The sequence below is a fragment of the Acartia tonsa genome, chromosome 11 (genome assembly GCF_053477335.1).
Source record: "Acartia tonsa isolate MP-2025a chromosome 11, ASM5347733v1, whole genome shotgun sequence".
NCBI classification, from domain to species: Eukaryota; Metazoa; Arthropoda; class Copepoda; order Calanoida; family Acartiidae; genus Acartia; species Acartia tonsa.
The window spans coordinates 5,245,556-5,266,070 of NC_137270.1; the positions used below are offsets into that span (position 1 = coordinate 5,245,556).

The 20,515-nt window shown below is 31.3% G+C and overlaps 1 protein-coding gene across 1 annotated transcript in view; it reads right to left on the bottom strand.

Moving 5' to 3' along the window:
- LOC145332494 (uncharacterized) overlaps positions 1-15,605 on the bottom strand; it is a 35,024-nt gene extending 19,419 nt beyond the window's left edge. The window contains exons 1-3 of the mRNA XM_080177496.1: positions 15,504-15,605; positions 13,155-13,192; positions 3,552-3,594 (exon numbers count right to left, since the gene is read on the bottom strand). Coding sequence (XP_080033622.1) covers positions 3,552-3,594; positions 13,155-13,192; positions 15,504-15,514 — 92 coding nt within the window. The 5' untranslated portion in view covers positions 15,515-15,605. The remainder of the gene's footprint in view (positions 1-3,551; positions 3,595-13,154; positions 13,193-15,503) is intronic.
- Positions 15,606-20,515: the final 4,910 nt, after the last annotated feature.

Sequence of the window (20,515 nt, forward strand, 5' to 3'; positions counted from 1 at the left end):
GGGATAGGCCAATGGCCGAAAAATTGATATACCTCCCCAATTATGATACACAAAATTACCCCTTCTGTGGATAAAAAATTAGTAGTTAAAACGTTTGGACACTCAATTTAATAAACCAACCAATCAAAATGGAAGTCCCCAAGGTTGTTAAGTCAGCGAGTAAGAAAATATCATTATAAAACTTTGGGGACTCCCCCTTTCACCCTGAGAATAGATAGTTTTCTGATATAAAGGCATGAATATTTTCACTATTTGTCACAGTGACCACTGCAGGGCAATAAAATTATGAACTCTTTTTTTTGAAAGAAATTTTTTTCAAAATTGAATAAATAAATAAAAAAGTGATGCATAGGACGACTTAACTAATATGTTTCGCCTTTTAAGAGATCTTAAGAAAACGAGATAATTTATGTATATATCCAATGATGATACATAAAATTACCCCTTCTGTAAATTGTAATTAGTTGTTGATACGTTTAAACAAAGTTGTTAAGCCAACGTATATAAGAAAACGTTATCATAAGACTATGGGGACGTCACTATTTTTTATATAATTTCGCTATAGTTTATAGAATGGCAGCTACTTTAAAATTAGCATTATCTGTTTGACCCTAGTCACTTCATCTATATGAAAATGTCTAGATGTTTTTGCTTGTTTTTTTTGCTGCGCAACTTAAGGACATAATTGTTCATATTACAAATATAAACAGAAGTTCCTAGTGCTAATAATTGGTCATCTATATGAGAATGACAGCTAATGTACGTATATCAATCAGATAAAAACACCAAGGAATAATATCACCACACATTACCTTTAATAATATGTACAAATAATGAATGTAGAATACACGTGGATATTATGACAGGGGGAAAATGTTGTCAAATTAGCTCTTTATAGGTAAGATTTTAACTATGAATTCCATCTTCTTATGCACTAAAAGGCCTATACTTTTTAAGGCTTTAAATTAATAATTGCTTTGAAATGATTTAATTATAGTTTCAATGCCAAATTTCAAGTTAAGGTGAATAATATTCTTTTGCAAATAAGAATTTTGACAATTATTTGGATTTCATTTAAACTTAAAACAAAATTGTAATGTACATTTTAGTGGATTTTGTTTGTGATAGCCATGGAAAATCTACATATTCTTTTACTCAAGCCAAACTGATAAGCAGTATTTAGAGGTTTTATACTTCTGGTGATGTTTTTAATCAATAGAAGACTAGTTTAATGATTAAATTAAAGATTTAAATATTAAACTTAAGCACCTATATTGACCTTAAATTATAACTTAAATAAATAGTGCATGGCTTCGAAACTGACTAATATCCCCTGGATTTTATCTGATTCTCAGCCATACTGAAAAATCTTATGTTGCATCGTGTTACCGACAATTTCCACGAATATTAGAATGTAAATCCTAAAATTAAAGCCATTATGTTCAGCCTCGTGGAAAGCTGTCTAGAATACGATGCGATAAATAACTATTATAATCAGTTGTCTTTAAATAAACTAAGTATATATATTTAGAGTTTGAGAATATGCATATTTTTGACTAAAAAATATAAATTGTAGTTTAAGAATAAAAAAATCCTCGAAACCTTTTACGACTACAATAATTTTACCCAGAGTGTTATCTATTATTGAAAGTATATTACAGGAAATGTTTCATAAGCATTTGTCTGATGTGGGCAACCCCTTCCACATCTGATTAAATCCGCAAAATGTGCCAAAAGGTACAGGCCATATGAAAAGCTTTACTGTAAAGGAGAACCACATCGTGTCAGCAGCGAGATCCTTCACTACAGACAAAAAAGTTTGCTGCTTTATATAATAGGATCAAATCCGCAAAATGTGCCATGTTCACAAAAAGGCACAGGACATATGAAAAGCTTCACTGTAAAGGAGAACCACATCGTGTCAGCAGTTAGCGAGATCCTTCACTTCAGACTTTCTGTTTATTTGTGAGTGTGTACTGAACCGATATAGTTCTCCTTCCTTAACAATTTATTTTATCATAGGCCCTGGAAAGGTTTATAACTATGTATTTGGGGGGAGGATATCACCACCCTCCCAAGAGAAATCGTCAATAGATAAAAATAAAAGAATTTTTTTACTTTTTCTTTTAAAAATAAAATGAAAGTTGCGATTTCACAACCCAACCCTGCCCCCCTCAGGTGCCCCTAGAGGCCTCAAGGGGGACGTGTTCGTTAGTTTAAAAATATGAATGAATATACATAGAATTAGATACTATGTCAAGGGGAAAATTGTCGTCAATTTAGGCTGCTAACATGGAACTCATTTAATGGTCAGTTCATTCATCGAGTAGGGTGTGAGGGAAAGGGGTAAAGCCCGCTGCGAGTTTCACTTTATTAGTGAACATTAAAATCTGGTGTAACATCGAAGTAATAATATATACATTATAATGTGATGCATATGCGTAAGTGTGGGGTCACTCCGCATTTGTCTGGCGGATATAAACACCGTAATTGATGGCCTAGACTATTGTAGACAGTAATGTGGTTATATACTCAGGGAAAAACAGATAGATTAATGGGTCTCTAACACTTAGGCCAGGTACCTGTCTTGATTATACATCTATAAACAATTATTGTCTCAGTAATAATTACTTAAAAAATATATGAATTTCAGAATTTTTTTACAGTATCGCTTCGAAACCGATTAATATCCGGTGGATTAGAACCAGTTCTTAGCCATACTGAAAAGATATTAATACCATCGTATTATATAAATTTTCTACGAATATAAAACTATTTTTAATAAAATATTATAAATGTTAATTTTTACATCCGCAGAAAACCTGTTTATAATACTATGAGAGAAATAACTATTATATCCTTTTACCATAATGTTTTACATAAATAAAGATTATTTCTGGACACACCTCTCCTCAAATAAAATTAGGATCTATATTTTTTTTGGTTGGACTCATAGTAAAGAAGCTACTTGACTCCCAGAAAATCATTTAAACATGTGTTCTGTTTAGGATCTCGGTAACCACTTGATACATGTAACCATGTTAAAAATTTAATTTTTGTTCGAAACTACACTTTCAGTTGGTAGGGAAAAAACTCCTTAAAAAAATAAAAATATTTTTAGAAAAAAGCTTGATTATGTTCGGGAAAATTGTATTGTGTGAACGATTGAATATTACTGTAAGGTCGTTAACACTTAGTATTACACCTTATGGGGAATCTAAAGTGATAAGACAATGGGCGATAAATGGATGTACATCCCTAAAGATGATACACAAAATTACCGCTTCTGTAGATTACCATTATTTGTTGAAACTTTTGAACACTCAACTTATTGAACCAATCAAACATAATTCAAGAAAAGTCCCCAAAGTTGTCAAGTTAACGAATATGAAAATGTTATTTTAAAATTTTGGGGACTAGTGTAAAAAACAGCTCAATGGCCCATCTCTCCTAGCGTTTTACAATTTTGATCGATACAAATAAATCTATACTTAAGGTCAGGAACGAAAATTAATCCTGGAGGGAGGGGACATTAGATTTGAAATTTTTACCTTGCTGTTTCTTCAGAAGTCTTTTTAGAAAACAACTCCAAATCTGAAAAAAAAAAATTATAAAAAAATCCTCTTTCTAATTATATTAAACAAGGACAATTATATTAAAAGGTAGCAGCTTAGCGAACGGCTAGTATTAGATTTTGTTTTACAAAATATGATAAACTGTAATATATTTAGTTCTAGTTCAAAAAGATAGTTTTATGTTTAGTAATTGTAATATTTAAACTGCAAAATAAGTCTTTGTATAGCAAGGATTATTAAGGAATGAGACAATAAATAATTATAAGAAACAAAATTACCCCCCATGGTTATTAAAATTATTGGCAGCAAAGTTTAGACACAAAATGTTTGTACATCCCAATCAAGATGTTATATAAGTACCCAAAGTTTTTAAACCATGGAGCTACTCTGTAATCATTACATGAATGTTCATAGAAAACATTGCGATATGACAAAGCTTTAAGAATTTAACAAGGATGACAACATCCATAAGTAGCGAAGCACAAAAATTCGTGGATGGGACTGACCGTCATTGTTGTTTTTTTCAAACGACATGAAATTTAATTTTGATATCTTTAACTGAAAAAATTTTGAAAAGCGGACTAAAAACACCAAAGATATGGGGGAAATGTAAAAAAATAAAATAGCCAAAAAACTGCAAAAAGAAATCTGACCGTCATTGTTGTTTTCTCCATAGGACGAAAAATTTAATTTTGATATCTTTAACTGAAAAAATTATGAAAATCGGACCATAAACATCAAAGATATGGGGAAAAATGTGTAAAATTAAAAAAATAGCCTAAAACCTGCTAAAAAGCCGTCCGACCGCCATTGATGTTTTATAGTTAATTGTGCTCCTTAATGATGGGAATGTTGCCTATAATTCAGCATTCTATCTTTTATAGGAGCTGAGTAAATCCCATTTCCCCCATGACGGACGGACTGACGGACAGACAAAGTGAATTATAGAGTAGCTTCGCTACTAATAAACCTGTTTGTGCTGTTCTCGATGTTTCAACATCTTTCAGATATACAAAGAGTATAGAGTATACAAAGAGTATAGAGTATCTGTGTTACGAAAATTCAAATTTCTTTCGCTCAAATATTACTCGAAGAATATTACAGATAATTTGTGTTGGAAATAGGATTATTTGTTTTGCATCTTGAAAAGTAAACACATATTTAATTGAAGGTTTCATTGGTATGCAGTTAAGCCCGCATATTATCCCTCCTGTAAAGTTTTTTATAATCGCAAAAAGACACTACAGCATTAAAATTTTAGTGTTTAACGATGATAGTGAAATATTGAGTTCATTCATTGGAGGGAGTAGGACCCACTATTTTAGTTTTAAAAAGCAATAGTGTAGGGGATTAATTTTTTCTATGAATTAATTAACTTTTATTAATTTAGTTTAAAACCTTTCCTGGACTTATAAGAAGCCTAACTACCAAGAAGAACCATATATGTTTAGAGTTTAGCAAGATTTTTAATAACAGAGACACAGACAAACAGCTTTCATAAAAGGATTTGCATTTTGTGTAAGTATATGTAAAGAAATGTTCATTTAAGGTGCACAGCATTTCAAAAAGTCTTTATTCATTTTTCAATAATAGTTTACTACATAATACTTTGAAACTTGAAGGTATTAATATATTTTATGTATTATTAATATTTATTATCCTTCTATGAAATATCAGAATGTCTATCTGTCTAGAATTCTGACTGTAGGAAAGATCTAGCTAAAACTTAAAAATTTACACTGATGCTTATTTCAAGTCACGGGGAAGTGTTGTTACCTTATTTTGGGAAGGGCTACGACACACTCCCAAGAAAAAATATTTAAATAAAAATCAAAACATTTTCCCCCACTAAAATCAAATTTGCCCCACTAAAATTTTTTAATTATCCCCTCTTTTAGTTTAGCGAGCCTCACTGATTTTAGTGGGGCAAACTGATTTTAGTGAGGCAAAATGTTTAAAAGAATTTACGTCAGAAGTTTACGTATTATTTTTAAAAAAATCTTTTAATATCAGCATAAAAAATATTTTCTTATCCTTTTTCCCGTTGTTTGCATCTATCCTTGTTGATGGATGCATTTACTAACTTGGCTGTAATAATAAAAAAGTTTTGATATCAGAAAATTAAATCCTGCTGAGCTATTATGATTCTTTAGAAAACGCAGTATACTTCATATTACAAAGACAGGAATTTATATTTATAAAAAAAACAATAGTAGAAAAATAGAGATAATCTAGGGTCATACTATTTAAATCAGCCAATAGGAGAACAATTGAGGTACATTTTAGACATGCCATTGGTTGCAAATTTTGGTAGGAAAAGCATATTTTTTCGCATAATGAGTCACTATAAATAGTCGCATTTCTTAAAACAATGCTTTTCTTAGGTAAATTACATTGTGTAATAAAAATTTGTCCCCTTACTAAAGCTATGAATAATCTAATTATAAGATAAACTTAGAATTTATATCCTTAAAAATTTCTTCGCTTGTATAATTTGAATGCAAAAATAAACAAAGGTGTTTGTCTGCTATGGGCTATTTTTTAAGTCAGATGTACCATTTAGATGTCTTATGTTGTTTTGTACAATCCATATAAATATCCATTAGTTTTAAGCCAGATTTGATCTATTTATAGAAACAAATTAGTACATAGGCAAATACAGATTTTACCCCCACCTTAAAATAATTTGCATGTAAAGAAGTATAATACATCAATATAATCTCGTTGACCTCTACCTTTAAAGTTTAATAAACCATTGTTTTAATGATGACCTAATGTTTTTCTTCTCTTTTCTTTTGATTTAATAAAATCTTTGTTAGCTCTTTTCGTTAATTTTAACAGGTTAGAATTGTCCTATCGATTCCAAACTTTGCATGGTGATTCCTGTAGTAGTTAGGTACAATTTAGAAAGCGTAGCAACCCTATAATCAATACCAGAATGTCCGTGTGTCCATTTTAAACATGTCAATTTTTAACTTTTTTGACATCAAATATTTGTATGTTGAAATTATCCGATTCTTCTGATTTCTAAAACTGGTTCCTATTACGACAAGGTACAATGTTATAAGCAAAGCATCTCTATAAACAAGTCCCAACAATGTAAGTATGTCCTTAAATAGTATCATATATTTATGCAGTTTTGCAACAAATTTACTTACAATATTGTTTGTACTGATGCATGAACACAGTAATAGTGTCTGACTGATTATGACGGAACAAAAAAAATTAGCCAATGAGAGGTCGTTATTGACTAATGATAAAATTTATGGTGGCCTCTCATTGGCTATTTTTTTTTGTTACGTCATAATCAGTCAGACAATATTACTGTGTTCCTGATGCATTAATATTCTGCTAATTCAGTTCTGACAATCTACAAGTGTTATTGTTCGTTTGTCCTTCCATTTCAGAGCTTCGCTTTTATGAATGTTGTCATCCTTGTTATTTTAAGGATTGTGTCTTTTTTTGCGAATATTAATTGATATGCGGAATGGATAAGGATGCAAGCACGCCTTTTCGGTATAGCTCTAGTAAATTATGAAAAAGCTATGCTCCAATTACTGTATTAGTTGTGGATAGGGACAAGTGACCAGGATTCTGACAAACAATTCTAAGTGAAAAAAATCCCCACAATCGTTTTCCTTCTTCCCCAATTCCCTTCAGTTACAACACAAAACAAGTTTTACGCCAACATAAAACACACCAATACAATACCCAAATTTTGATGCTGTACGTATTGGTGCAAAAAATGGGGACAAATTTTAAATTGTTTTGGCGTGTGACGTCATACCCCCATCTCTTTTCTAGAAAGTTTCATTCCTCCTTCCCTTTTCTTTCCCCTCACTTGTGACGTAAAAAAACAGCCTCGTCAAATCAATTTAAAAATTGTCCCCATTTTTTGCACCAATACGTACAGCATCCAAATTTTCAGCAATTTCAGATGGAAACAATTTACTGAATCACGGCCCCTGGTTGTGGGAGCTCTGTATACGTTTATGAAATTATGATGAAAGAGTTTGAGTTCAAATGCACCAAGTTCAGAATAAAATTAGCATAGTGTAATATTATTAAGCTAAGTACTTATTATTCATTTATATATTACTAGCGTCTTCGCCCCTAGCCTCTAGGGGCTTTGCCACAAGAGGTTTGATCAAACCAATTTTTCGTATTTTAGATTTAAAAGAAAAATCTATAAAAAAATTCTTTGGGGGGGGGGATATATTTTTTTTTTTTGAGGGGGGGGGAAGTCGACCCCACTATTTTAATTTTAGTTTTAAAATAAAAATTTTTGGGGGGGGATATTTTTCATTTTTGGGGGGGTCGGGGGTTATAGTTATAGAAAATAGTTATAAACCTTCCCGGGACTTATGAGAAGCTACCCTGTAAAGGAGAACCCGATCGGTTCAGTGGTTAGCGAGATCCTTCGCTACAAACAGAAAGACAAGCAAACAGACAGATAGACAAACAGACAGACAGACAGACTTCGTTCTACTTTGTATTATAGATTATTCAAAGATGATAGAAATATTTTATTCATGAGGGGGGTTACATTTTCTTACATATTTTTTACTTTTAAAAAGCTTTTGATTTTTATCTGGAATTCCTATCTGTACATCTTTGCTCCTATCTTCGGCCATAGCATTTTCCCTAATCTTACTATTAACATTGCTTAATCTAACTCATATCACATAGCAACAGAAAGTCCTTTTTTAACGTCATTAGTTATGACTAGGCTTGTGCTGAGATCCTACCCCATTTAACGAGAGAATATGATACGTTTGTCGCGGTTTTTCACTATTCACATTTTGTTACATTTCTGACACAATGAAATGGTTATATACATTAAAACCATTTCTATTTATTTAAACCCCGGGTCTTTGATGATGACACAAGGACAATAGAAAATGAATAATTATTCCACCTATCATTGTCTAGCTCCATTTGTTGGTACCGAAGCTACTCCATAATAACAGTTGTATGTCCGTTCGTCCGTAAAGCGAAAATGTGAAGCTTTTTATACTGCCTATAGAAATGACAACATACCGTTAGTTAATTAAAATGTATACTTGCCTGCCATTGGTAATTTAGTCTGTGTATCTGCCTAGTATTGGTCATTTGTATTGTATGACATAATATTTATAGGCACCATAAACAGCTTCCGTTTTTTTAAAATGCAAATACAAGTAAATTACATCTGAAATTCTTCGTAAAGATCCTGTTGGCAGTTCCTGTATCTTTTTTATGAGCTTTGCTACCGCAATGTATTATGTCATCCTTGTTTAATAAAAGATTAACAAACCACAAAGACTTGGTATTAAATACTTTATATTCAAACTAGAACGGTTATGTAAATGAGTAGCGCTGCAGCTATAAAATATTCAGCGTTAGTATTAATATAAAGACTCAATTTTGCAATTGAATTAATGAATATCAAAAATATACAATCGGGTATATAGTCACTTTCGTGGCAACGACCCTTAAGGGGCGATTCGTCGTATTTTTAAAATGTCTTTAAATAGATTATTTTAGGTTAGGTTAGGTTATATTGGGTTAGGTGATTGCCCCGCAGGGTTATAGCCCCCCGCAGGGGCTAGAAATAGAAGAAAAGCTACTGTAAAAAAAAAGAATCGCCCCTTAAGGAGCGTTGCCACAAAAGGGACTATACCCAAACAATCTATTACTTTTAAAAGCACTTGAGACTGCGCCAATAACGTCTAATGGCCCTGTATAAAGCTTCCCAAAAATGGAGAACTTTTAGCTAGGATAGCCTACAGATGGATTTTATGAAACCAACACTTTGATTGGAAGTTCTTACAGTGGATGATAACAAGTTGTTCTTGCTTTCGGATAAGGCATTCCTCCTACAATTTAGTTTTCAAGCTCCAAAATAACTTTTAATAGAAAATCTACGTAACAAAGCTTCAATTGATACATGTTTGTTATTACAGATTGTAGATCGAGGCTATAAAGGTTAATTTAAAACAGTTTGACTTTTGTAAAGCGTTTAATCTATCTTGTTCTGTAAATGGGGGTATTTTGATAAGCAATACTTTTCTTGATTTAGAGCATGTCCTTGATGTCTAAAAGTAAGCGTTTAGGCCATTGTTAATATTGAAATGATATAATTATCTTATTGATTTGACATTTTACAGCAATTAAAATAACACATCTATATTAAAGATGTATATACAGATAACTACCTCCCCCCTTTTTCAATAACATTTTTCTTCTGCTATCAAATTGTTTTCTGCTACTTGGATGTGTTAATATTTCAGTTACCATTGGTTGATTTTCAAAGACCCAATTGAGAGTCGGCTCAAGATCATTGCGATAGGGAAATACAGTTATTAAACCTTTTTCCATCAAGTGTTTTACTCTAATATTAAAATTGTACAACTCGTTATAATCTAATCTATTTAAAATCCACATAACTATGAATAAATTCAATTTTAGCGCCATTATCAGAATATTGGTATACAAACATTTAAATAATATAATTAACAATTTTCTATTACAATATTATATGTTTATAAATTTTTAATTGGTCTTTTATCTGTATTGTTTAGAGATACGGAAAGTGACGTCATAAAAATACGTTTAATTTTTTATAGGGGTTTCCTTCCCCACTTCACCTCTAGTCCTTCCTTTTTAGTCCTATCTTTATGACGTCACACACGACACTTTCCATATTGTTTAACTCCGCTTATATGGATATTGTCATCTTTATGTTACAGAAAACTTATCTGTTACAAAATTGACAAATGTGAAAATAGATATTGCTGATTATCTAAATTTATAGACAGACCTAGATTGATAAATTAGACATGAGAAAAAGAAAATAAACAGTTAACCTTTCTCTTTTCAAAATAAACAAGTCAACGCACCGTTATTCTGTACTGAAACATTTTCCTTCTTATAATCATCATATGATATTACTTATTTTTTGTGAACTTTATCAATAAAAGTAGACTTTGATTTTGAAGATAATTTAATTAAAAAGAAACTAATTTTTTTCACATAAAACTGTTAAATGATAAAAGGGGTTTTTTTTTAATGCAACCATCTCGTAATCAATGATTAAATGGCACTTAGAATTCGAATTTCGATCTGAAATTTTTCATGAGTAATCCTTGGTAGGTCTATTTTCCCTAAATCGAACAAAAAGCTGGAAAAGTAACGGCTGGCGGCTCTGCCGTTTAGCCGTATTTTGCCTATTTTCAGGGCAAATTCATCATTAATTACGTAGGAATAAACTTTTAAAAACATATTTTAAGTTTAATTTATGTTAAATGATAGCAATGACCATATTTTAAATTTCTAGTACCAACAGCTACCGGCTAGAACCGTTTGCTAAGGTTTTTGAGCGAGAATAAGGAGTATGTGGAGATAGGTTTCGTGACTAATATGCTCTTAAGATTGGCAAAAATTGACAAAACGGCTGAGCCGCCAGCCGTTTACCGTTACTTTTCCAACTTTTTGTTCGATTTAGGGAAAATAGACCTACCAAGGATTATTCATGCAAAATTTCAGATAGAAATTCGAATTCTAAGTGCCATTTAATCACTGATTACGAGATGGTTGCATTAAAAAAAAACCCCTTTATGGATATTACTGTATATTTTTTAAACACCCCCCACTTTCCCCCCGGGATTTTTGTCTTAAGCTAAAAAGTTCCTATCAGTTTACATTTAAGATCCAGCTAAACTACAAGATTGGTCATATTGTTAATAATTTTTTCCTTTTCAAGCAACATTTTCTGTCTTTATAGTTTTACAAATTTCATTATTTTACTTATCTCTCTATATGCAAGTTAAATTGTTATGATTTATGTCATTTAGACTGAAAAGGGTAGCATGATCACCATAATATATTTCAATATATAACCAAGAATTATCAGAGACCTTTTCACTCAGTGCTAATTTGTAAAATCTAATCTAGATTTATTAAAAGTCCCCAAACTTTTTAAACTAACGAATCTGAGAACGTTTCAAACCTCGGGGTGAATATAAATTGCTAATTCAAACATGAAACGTACATTTTGAATATTTACTTAAACTGAACAAAAACACCAGTGGAAAAAAAATTATTTAAGATAATTCCGACTAGAGTTGATTTTTAGATATTAAGCCGTCATTCTAAAAATCATTTTTTTTTACATTTATTTAAAATAATTTATTTTAAGTTATCCTTGCAGTACATTATAAACTATATAAACTACAGGGAGGGAGGGGACATTGGGCTGTTTATTTATACACTTACCCCTACCTTTGGGGTGCCGTATGCACCCCCAACCATTTAGGAGGTGGTTTTTACCCCCCCCCCCCCAAAAAAAAAAGAAAATCCCTAACAAAATTTTTTGGCGCTTTACCCCTGCCAACAGATTTCAGGGGGGGGTAATTAAAACAAATTTGTGACGCGCTTCGCGCGCCATTCCCCCCCCCCCCCCAAAGAAAAGCAAATTACCCCCCCCCCTTAACAAAATTTTACCCCTCCAAAATAAAAAAGCTTGGACGCCCCTGTTGGTTTAATCTACAGAAGGGATAATGTTGTGTATCATCATTAAGGATGAACATCAGTTTATCTGATATCGTTTTATCCCTTTAGATTCCTGACAAATTCACACCCACACACACACACACACAAACATACACACACAATTCCATGTTTTAATCTCCTAAAACAAATGATATTACAAAACCGTAAATTCTCCACCACAAATTAATGTTTACATATAGTATTGTAACGTTGAAATAAATTGTTTCATTAGCAAAATTAAGAGATAGGACAATTTAAATAATCTGATGTACATTGTACATGCCAAATTATGTAAAACAAAAATACCTTGTATAATTATAGAAAAAATAAAAGGTGAAAAAGTTAGGATACTGCTAGTTTTAACTAATCAATTAATACTTTTAAAAAGTACCCAAAGTTTTTTATTTCTACTAATGATGGTACATGTTTGGGTACTATTATAACTTTATAAATATTTGCTTAAAAATACAAACTCACAAAAAATAGAACTTCATAAATTAACTCCAAGTTACATGTCAAATTCATAGATTTTAATTTTGGAAGATTTTAAAATCTTACTTTAGACGATTTTTTTTTGCCGTTTTATGTAAATATTCTCTTGAGTGATTTGGTCGACACTGCATTTTCTTCAAACTAAATATTCAAATCCCTCGGAAGATTAAAATAATATGCTTTTAAAACATTGGATAGGGGAGAGAAATTTGTGATTACATTGTTTTTAATCAGTGTGTCTTAATACAGAAGCTTAGAACTATAACAAGGATGTATTAATTATGCCTAGCAACAACAAGTTAACAATTCAATATGAAACTCTTCCAATATACATATTTTAAGAAGAGTATTTATCAGTTGTATGTAAGAAAGACGTTAGACAAGAATTCTGACCTCAATGGACGTCTTATACTTCATAATGATTGGTAATGTGGACACGAAATTTCAGCCGAGAAAACCACATTTTCCCCTAAACGTTTCAGACGGACAGAGAGACATACAGTCTTGCAAACGGTCGTTTAAAATTAAAGAGCAGCCTCGCTACTATAAACTTACCAACACCATTAGTTTCTGCAACATCTACTTGACCAGTTCTACATCATAAATGATTATATCAAACTTATTCTCACTTCTAATTTTATTCAATCTTAAATGAAGATGCTTGGCAGACTTCGATGGCACAGCTTCATTTACAGCTGGTAAAAGCTGCAGCTTTTGCAGCATCTGATCAAAATCTATAGCAATTCAGCTTCTTCTTGTGGAAGCTGTTTATGGTGTCTTATAAAAAATTACGCCATACAATACAAATGACCAATGATAGGCCTATACACAAACTAGATTACCAATGGCAGGCAAATTCCACTAATTTACCAATGGTAGTTCAGAATGACGTCATTTTCTATAGGCATAAAAAGCTTCCTTAGTATAAAAAAGATTAGTTGCTGAAGGTTTTATTTTTGATATAGCTGCTGACTGGTAGCTGTGGGTAAATCAACTTTTAATGCGGCTGACGACAAATGTTAGATATAACTATGTAGTTTAAGGTTTGTTATTTTGTATTTGACTAAACTACCAGGGAAGGTTGCAACATTGGACTGCTTATTACACTAGTCCCCAAAGTTTTATGATAACGTTTTCTTATTCGTTGGCTTAACAACTTCGGGGACATTTTTATTGGAATTTTGAATAGTTGGTTCATTAAATAGAGTGTCTAAACGTTTTAACCACTATTTGTAATATACAGAAGAGATAATTTTGTATATGATCATCAGGATCTACATCAATTTATCGGCCATTGACTACCCTATATTTAGAAATTTGATGAAGGTACAAAAATACAACTCAGTTTTATTGATTGAATTAGATAAATTTTTATTGTTTAAAAACTGACAGCTTTCAAAAATGGGAGAAAATATTACAAATAAGTATGGCCATTTTAGACAGTACTGAACTTTTTAACACATCAAAGTCTTGGAAAAATTTATGTAGATTTCATTACAGTATTGTCTTTTTTCATTCCATGGCATATTTTTATGTGGCTCTTTATCTACAAGGAAAGGCAAATAGGTAGCTTAATTGAAAGGAAGGGCCGTAGATTAATTTGATCACCATTTCTCACCAAACTATATTTTAGAATAAAAAAACAAAGCTACTCTACAACTAACTCTCTCTCTCCCTCTCCATCATTCTATATGTTCTATAGATAAATCATGATTTAATTGACTGCTATCAGAGATAGTCGGCTGATTTTTGTTAAGATGTAAATGAATATATTCTCCATTCCTTAACCTCTCTGTCCGTCCTTACTCTATGCGAGATATGATACAAATGATTTATGAAATATTTTAGAATCTATATATAGCTATACCATGTATTCTATTGCTCTCTATTTCTTTGATTAAAATAAAATCCTTAAAGTTACCCATCCTGTCTAAAATTAGCTGACTATATTTATGATGTAAATACGTAAATAGGATAGATAGTGTGTTAGCACTTCCGTACATGTAGCAAATGGGTACACCGACAAATCCACTAGAGGGACATACCCTATATGGAAACAAACATACAAGGGGGCAAACGTGCTAAGTAAAATGCCCTAGTATATCTTTAAAAGCGAAGCTTTTCTATAATTAGGGTCCGTCCGTCCGTCCATCACACACGGAGGGCTTTTTTCAATTAATTAAGGCACGTTATGATTGTCCTATCGATTTTAAACTTTGCATGGTAATTCCTTTAGTAGTTAGGTACGATTTCTATAATCATTACAAGAATGTCCGTACGTCCATTTAAACATGTTAACTTTTTTTTTACTTTTTTAACAACAAATTTTTATGTGATCTAATCATCCGATTGATCTTATTTTTGGTATGTTGATTCCTGGGTAAACAAAGTATAATGTTATAAGCCAAGCAACACTATAATTAAGTCCTAAAAATGTAAGTATGTCCAGTCCATATACATTATCCTGTATTAAGCAGTTTTTCAACAAATTTACTTACAATTTTGCTTTGACTCTTATACATTTATATTCTGATTATTCAGTTCCGACAATATATAAGTGTTAATGTCCGTTTGTCCTACCGTTTCAGTGCTTCGCTTTTATAGATATTTTCTATGTAAGGTTATATCGGTTAGGAGTCAAATCTGTTTAGTAGCATTAATAGACAAAATTTTTATAAATTGACTATTTTTCCAAAAGCTAGAGCTTTATTCTTCAGAGTTGTCCCACTAGTACGTTTGTCATTGTACCAATCTAACCACATTTGAATAAACGTCATTATATTCTCTTTGCTTCACTATCATCATTAACGAATCGTTTTTATTTAATTACTATTGGTTTTGTTGTTGCTGTGATTGCTAACGGAAATGAACTCACACCATAAACATGATAAGTTTGATAAATTCCTTAAAAGCATTTCTGGCGTTCATCCAATGAGGGGCTGACAGGGTTCTTTCTTCAAGTGTTCTTCATTAACATTTTATATATACATGTATATACATACAACTTTCTCTGAAAAAAAATATTATAAAGATTGATCAAAATGAATATAGATATAGTGAAACTTATAAGCTCTTAAAGGCATTGGGAAGCTAGGATTATCAGTGGAATCTTAACCAAATTACTTAGCACTAGCAGTCAGTCTTTAATAGTAGCTGAGAAAGCTAGAGATAACTGTGTATTCACGGGGTAGAGACCCTGTGCCGACCTTCAATTGGGTCATTGAATAAAAGCCAATAGCGTCTGAAATATTAACACGGCCAAGTCTTTACAAAAGAGCAGAAAGCAATTTGCTAGCAGACAAAACCAGTAAAACCAGGTAGTTGTCTTGGTTATTTATTGATACTTTTATTGTGTCAACTGTCTTCTACTATTCATAAAAGTGTCATAATTGTGTTTACTGAAAAAAAAATTAAGGTATTTACTAAAACGCATTTTCTCTCTATTCAAAGAATACAGAAAATATTTTTTCTATTCTTATTTATAATAATCTAGTACAGGTTGAGTCACCTGAATTATCCAGGACTGGACAATTAAAAGTTTTTTAAAGTAGTTGTATCAACTTTTTTTTTTATAGCTAGCCGGTCCTTTTAGTAAGTAGTAGATGTAAAATTTTTCATAGAATTCAGATATGCAATCGGTTTTTTTGTAGACCTCTTATTTTTTAAGTAATTTAAGTTTTAAAAAAAAAAAATTAAGTTGATTTTAAGGTACTAAAATGCAACAAAAAAAAGAAAGAAAATGGCCATTATGAACAAAAATAGTAAGATCTTTAATTTGACACCTTACTTTTTCAATTCTGTCAGGTAATTATTGAAAAAATCGATTTTTTTAAACCCACGAGAATAAAAACTTTGAACTCAATTTTATCATTTCACAAGTAAAAAAATATGGGTTCATATATACCTTTAGAATCAGAAAAATATTACGAATCCATTGTAAGCAAAATTGAAAAAAAAAGTTTACAATATAGTATATAAACTTCAATAAAAGGAATTATATGAAAATATCATATTATATTGTACAGGCAACGTCTTAACTTTTGAATTGGGTATAAAAATGGGAAGGGGGTATAGAGGGGGTAAAGAGGGGGTAAAAAAGGGAAGACGATAGTGTTGCCAGAACAAAAAATACAATTGGCCATTTTTATATTTTTTTATTTTTTTACTTTTTTTCAATTTTGCTTACAATGGATTCGTAATATTTTTCTGATTCTAAAGGTATATATGAACCCATGTTTTTTATGTCTGTTTGAGAAAATATTTAGGTCTAAAGTTTTTATTAAACCGAGGTTAAAAAAATTGATTTTTTCAATAATTACTCAACAGAATTTTAAAAGTAAGGTGTCAAATTAAAGATCTTACTATTTTTGTTCTTACTGGCCATTTTCTTCTTTTATTTTGTTGCGTTTTAGTACCTTAAAACCGACTTAATTATTTTTTTAAAAAACTTAAATTACTTAAAAAATAAGAGGTCTACAAAAAAACCGATTGCATATCTGAATTCTATGAAAAATTTTACATCTACTACTTTCTAAAAGAACCGGCTAGCCATAAAAAAAAAGTTGATACACCTTCTTTGTTTAAAAAGTTTAAGGTTTTGTATTGTACTTTAGTAGCATCAAATACCTCATAAGAGCGAGGCTACCGTCTGTGACACTTTGACGTCAGGTTCAATTCAACCTAGGATAAGTAAAAGAAACTAAATCTCCTTTTCTTTCCAAACATTTGGGGTGTTAGGTTAGGCAACACCCAACATATAACCAACTCTTTTATTGTATTACTTGTATGAAAGAACTAACAATGTATGGTAATTCATTCTCTGTCTATTAATGTCGTGCACCTGACATAGCAGCAGTAGGAACCATTTTTGACATCTTATAGTGTTAAACTTCCCTTCCCGACGACGAGCGGATGCGCATTTTTTTATGCGATAGTCGCAAGATTAGATGTAGCACCCTGTAGTAACAAAAAAGTATAAAAAGTACAACGTTTGCAGTAATGGGAATATAATTACTTTTCTTTAAATTAACTATTTGTTATGACTTATTTAACAAGTGTTTTGTATTTTACGAACTGTTTACAGCCACAGATTTTCAAGCGATGGACAAAATAGACAATGGTTTTCCTTGAGATGAACTATTGTACATGAGATCCCTGATGGGTTATATAGTAATGCAATAACCAATGATCTTATTTAGAGAGGTGCTGTTATAACTAATTGAAAACTATTTTCAATGCCCTGCCCATTTGATGGTATCATCCATTGAATGGTGTTGAATAATATTTTTTTTTCTCAAACTACCCAGCTTTGGTCTCTAAGGGTATTCTTCAAATCGTAATTATATCAGAGATGCTGCCAGATGTATCCTAGAAGTATATAATTTACGGATTTAAACAAAAAAATTGAAAAATATTTTACTAAAATATAAGTCTTTTTTCATTAAGATTTTAGCTAATTTTTGGTGCAAAAATTTCAATAAAACAGCATAAGGTTTTCTGTCTAAACAAGGATGACAACATCCATAAAAGCGAAGCACTGAAACGGTAGGACAAACGGACATTAACACTTGTATAGTATCTGAACTGAAAAATCGGAACATAATGTATAAATGTCGAATCAAAATTGTAGGTAAATTTGTTGAAAAACTGCTTAAAAACAGGATAATGTTTATGGACATACTTACATTTTTGGACTTGATTATAGAGTTGCTTCGCTTATGATATTGTTCTTTGTTGTCCCAGGAATCAATATACCAAAAATCAGATCAAACGGATAATTAAAACACTTGAAAATTTGTTGTTAAAAAAGTAGAAAAATCAACATGTTTAAAATGGACGTACGGACATTCTGGTAATGATTATAGAGTTGCTACGCTTTCTAAATCGTACCCAACTACTACAGGAATCATCATGCAAAGTTTGAAATCGATAGAACAACTCTAACATGCCTAAATTAACGAATAAAAGCTATCTATCTCGGACGGACGTACGGACGGACGGACGGACGGACGGACGTACGGACGGACGTACGGACCGACCCTAATTATAGAAAAGCTTCGCTTTTAAAAATTATTTTACAGGAATCAGTAAAATCTAATTAAAATTTTACAAAATTTACCTCTTAAAATTTTAGTCGATTTTATCTAAAAAAACCAAAATGAGCCAGTAAAATTTAAGTCTTGGGGTGTATAAAAAAAAAAACAATCCTTATACTAAAGTAACAGGATGTTTGTCTGTCTGTGTGTCTGTCTGTACCGAAGGATCTCGCTAACCGCTGAAACGATTTAAAGATCCAGCTCTGGATATAGGGATAGGACAATGGATGATAAATTATTATTATTCTAAACGATTTATAATGAAAGTCTACCTTAAAATTTGGAGTGTAAAAGATTGAGTCAGACGTTATTGTCCTACTACCCTGTTAAATATCCCAGTTATGTAAACTTGTAGAACAAACAAATCAAATAAAAACTTTTTTATTACATCAACATGTAATACTGTCCAGAATCGCACCTTTTAATGTGTTTTGAATTTCCCATCAATCTTTGCATGATGATTCTTTTAACGGTTAGGTACGATTAAGAAAGCGTAGCAACATAATCCAATTTAAAAATGCTGATTTTAACCCTGTACAATCACTTTTTGTATGATATATTAATCCTATTCATCAATTTTTTTTTTATTAATGTTTCCATAGACAACAAGGTACCTTTTTATAAGCGAAGCATTAAATTCTAAAGATAAAATTATGACTTTATGATCAGTATTTCGTATTTGAGCATTTTTGCAACAAATTTATGTAGAATTTTGTTTAGACTTACAATTTAATATTCTGCTTATTAAGTTCTGACACCATTCAATTGTTATTGTAAATTTGTCCTTACTTCTGAGTTTAAAGCTTCGCTTTTATGGCTATTGTCATCCTTGTTAAATATGAAATTCAGTTTTAATCTTGATAATAAAAAAAACCCAAGCCAAACTTTGTACAACTCGCTTATAGTAATTAAATAATTTGATGTTGATGTATTTATATTTGTATTTACCACTAATGCATTCTTATTATTGGATGCATTAAATCAAATTATGTACAGTTTAGTATCATATTTAATCAATCTTAACATAAATAAAGTTAGGCTTTTCCTCTTTTATGTACATCTTTTATAATACAAAGTAGAATGATGTCTGTGTGTCTAACCGTCTGTACGTACATCTGTCCGTCCGTACATCTGAAGCTTAAGATCTCGTCAACTGCTGAACCGATTGGATTCTACTCTTCTACCTACTGATTCTGTGGTGGTTTTAAGCAATTTTCTTGGAAATGAAACACCCCCCCCCCCCCCCCCCCCACCATATACATATGTGTACACTCATGGATCTAAAGGGATAAGTCGATGTCCAATAAAAAACTGTACATCCCAAATGATACACAGAATACACGAATAAGAAAACATTACTTTAAAACTTTGGGGACAAGTGTGATAAACAGCCCAATGTTCCCTCCCTACCCAGTGTGCATTATATTTTGTTTTCGATCAAACATGTTGAATATTTGCGCAATTTATTATCTTTTTATTGAATAATGGCAAATATGTACTTTTGCTGATATAAAATTTAAAATAATTTGAATATTATGCAATTCGTTAGTTTAAGGGTATTTTTAGAAAGGTAAACCCTGTAACATAAATATCTCGTTGATTGCACACCTTTACCTGGAAGTTTTAGTACCACATCTACTAATGGTATCACACGCGCCTGATATAATAGTTTTAGTTTCATTTTTTCAACGTCTGTAGAATACCAAGACTCAAATTATTTTTATTAATATTTTGTATTGGTAATATAATTTGTATTTTGAAAAGCCACAGTTTCTTAGTTATCAGACCTAAGAAACCATGGAGTAGGTTGAGACAATTTTG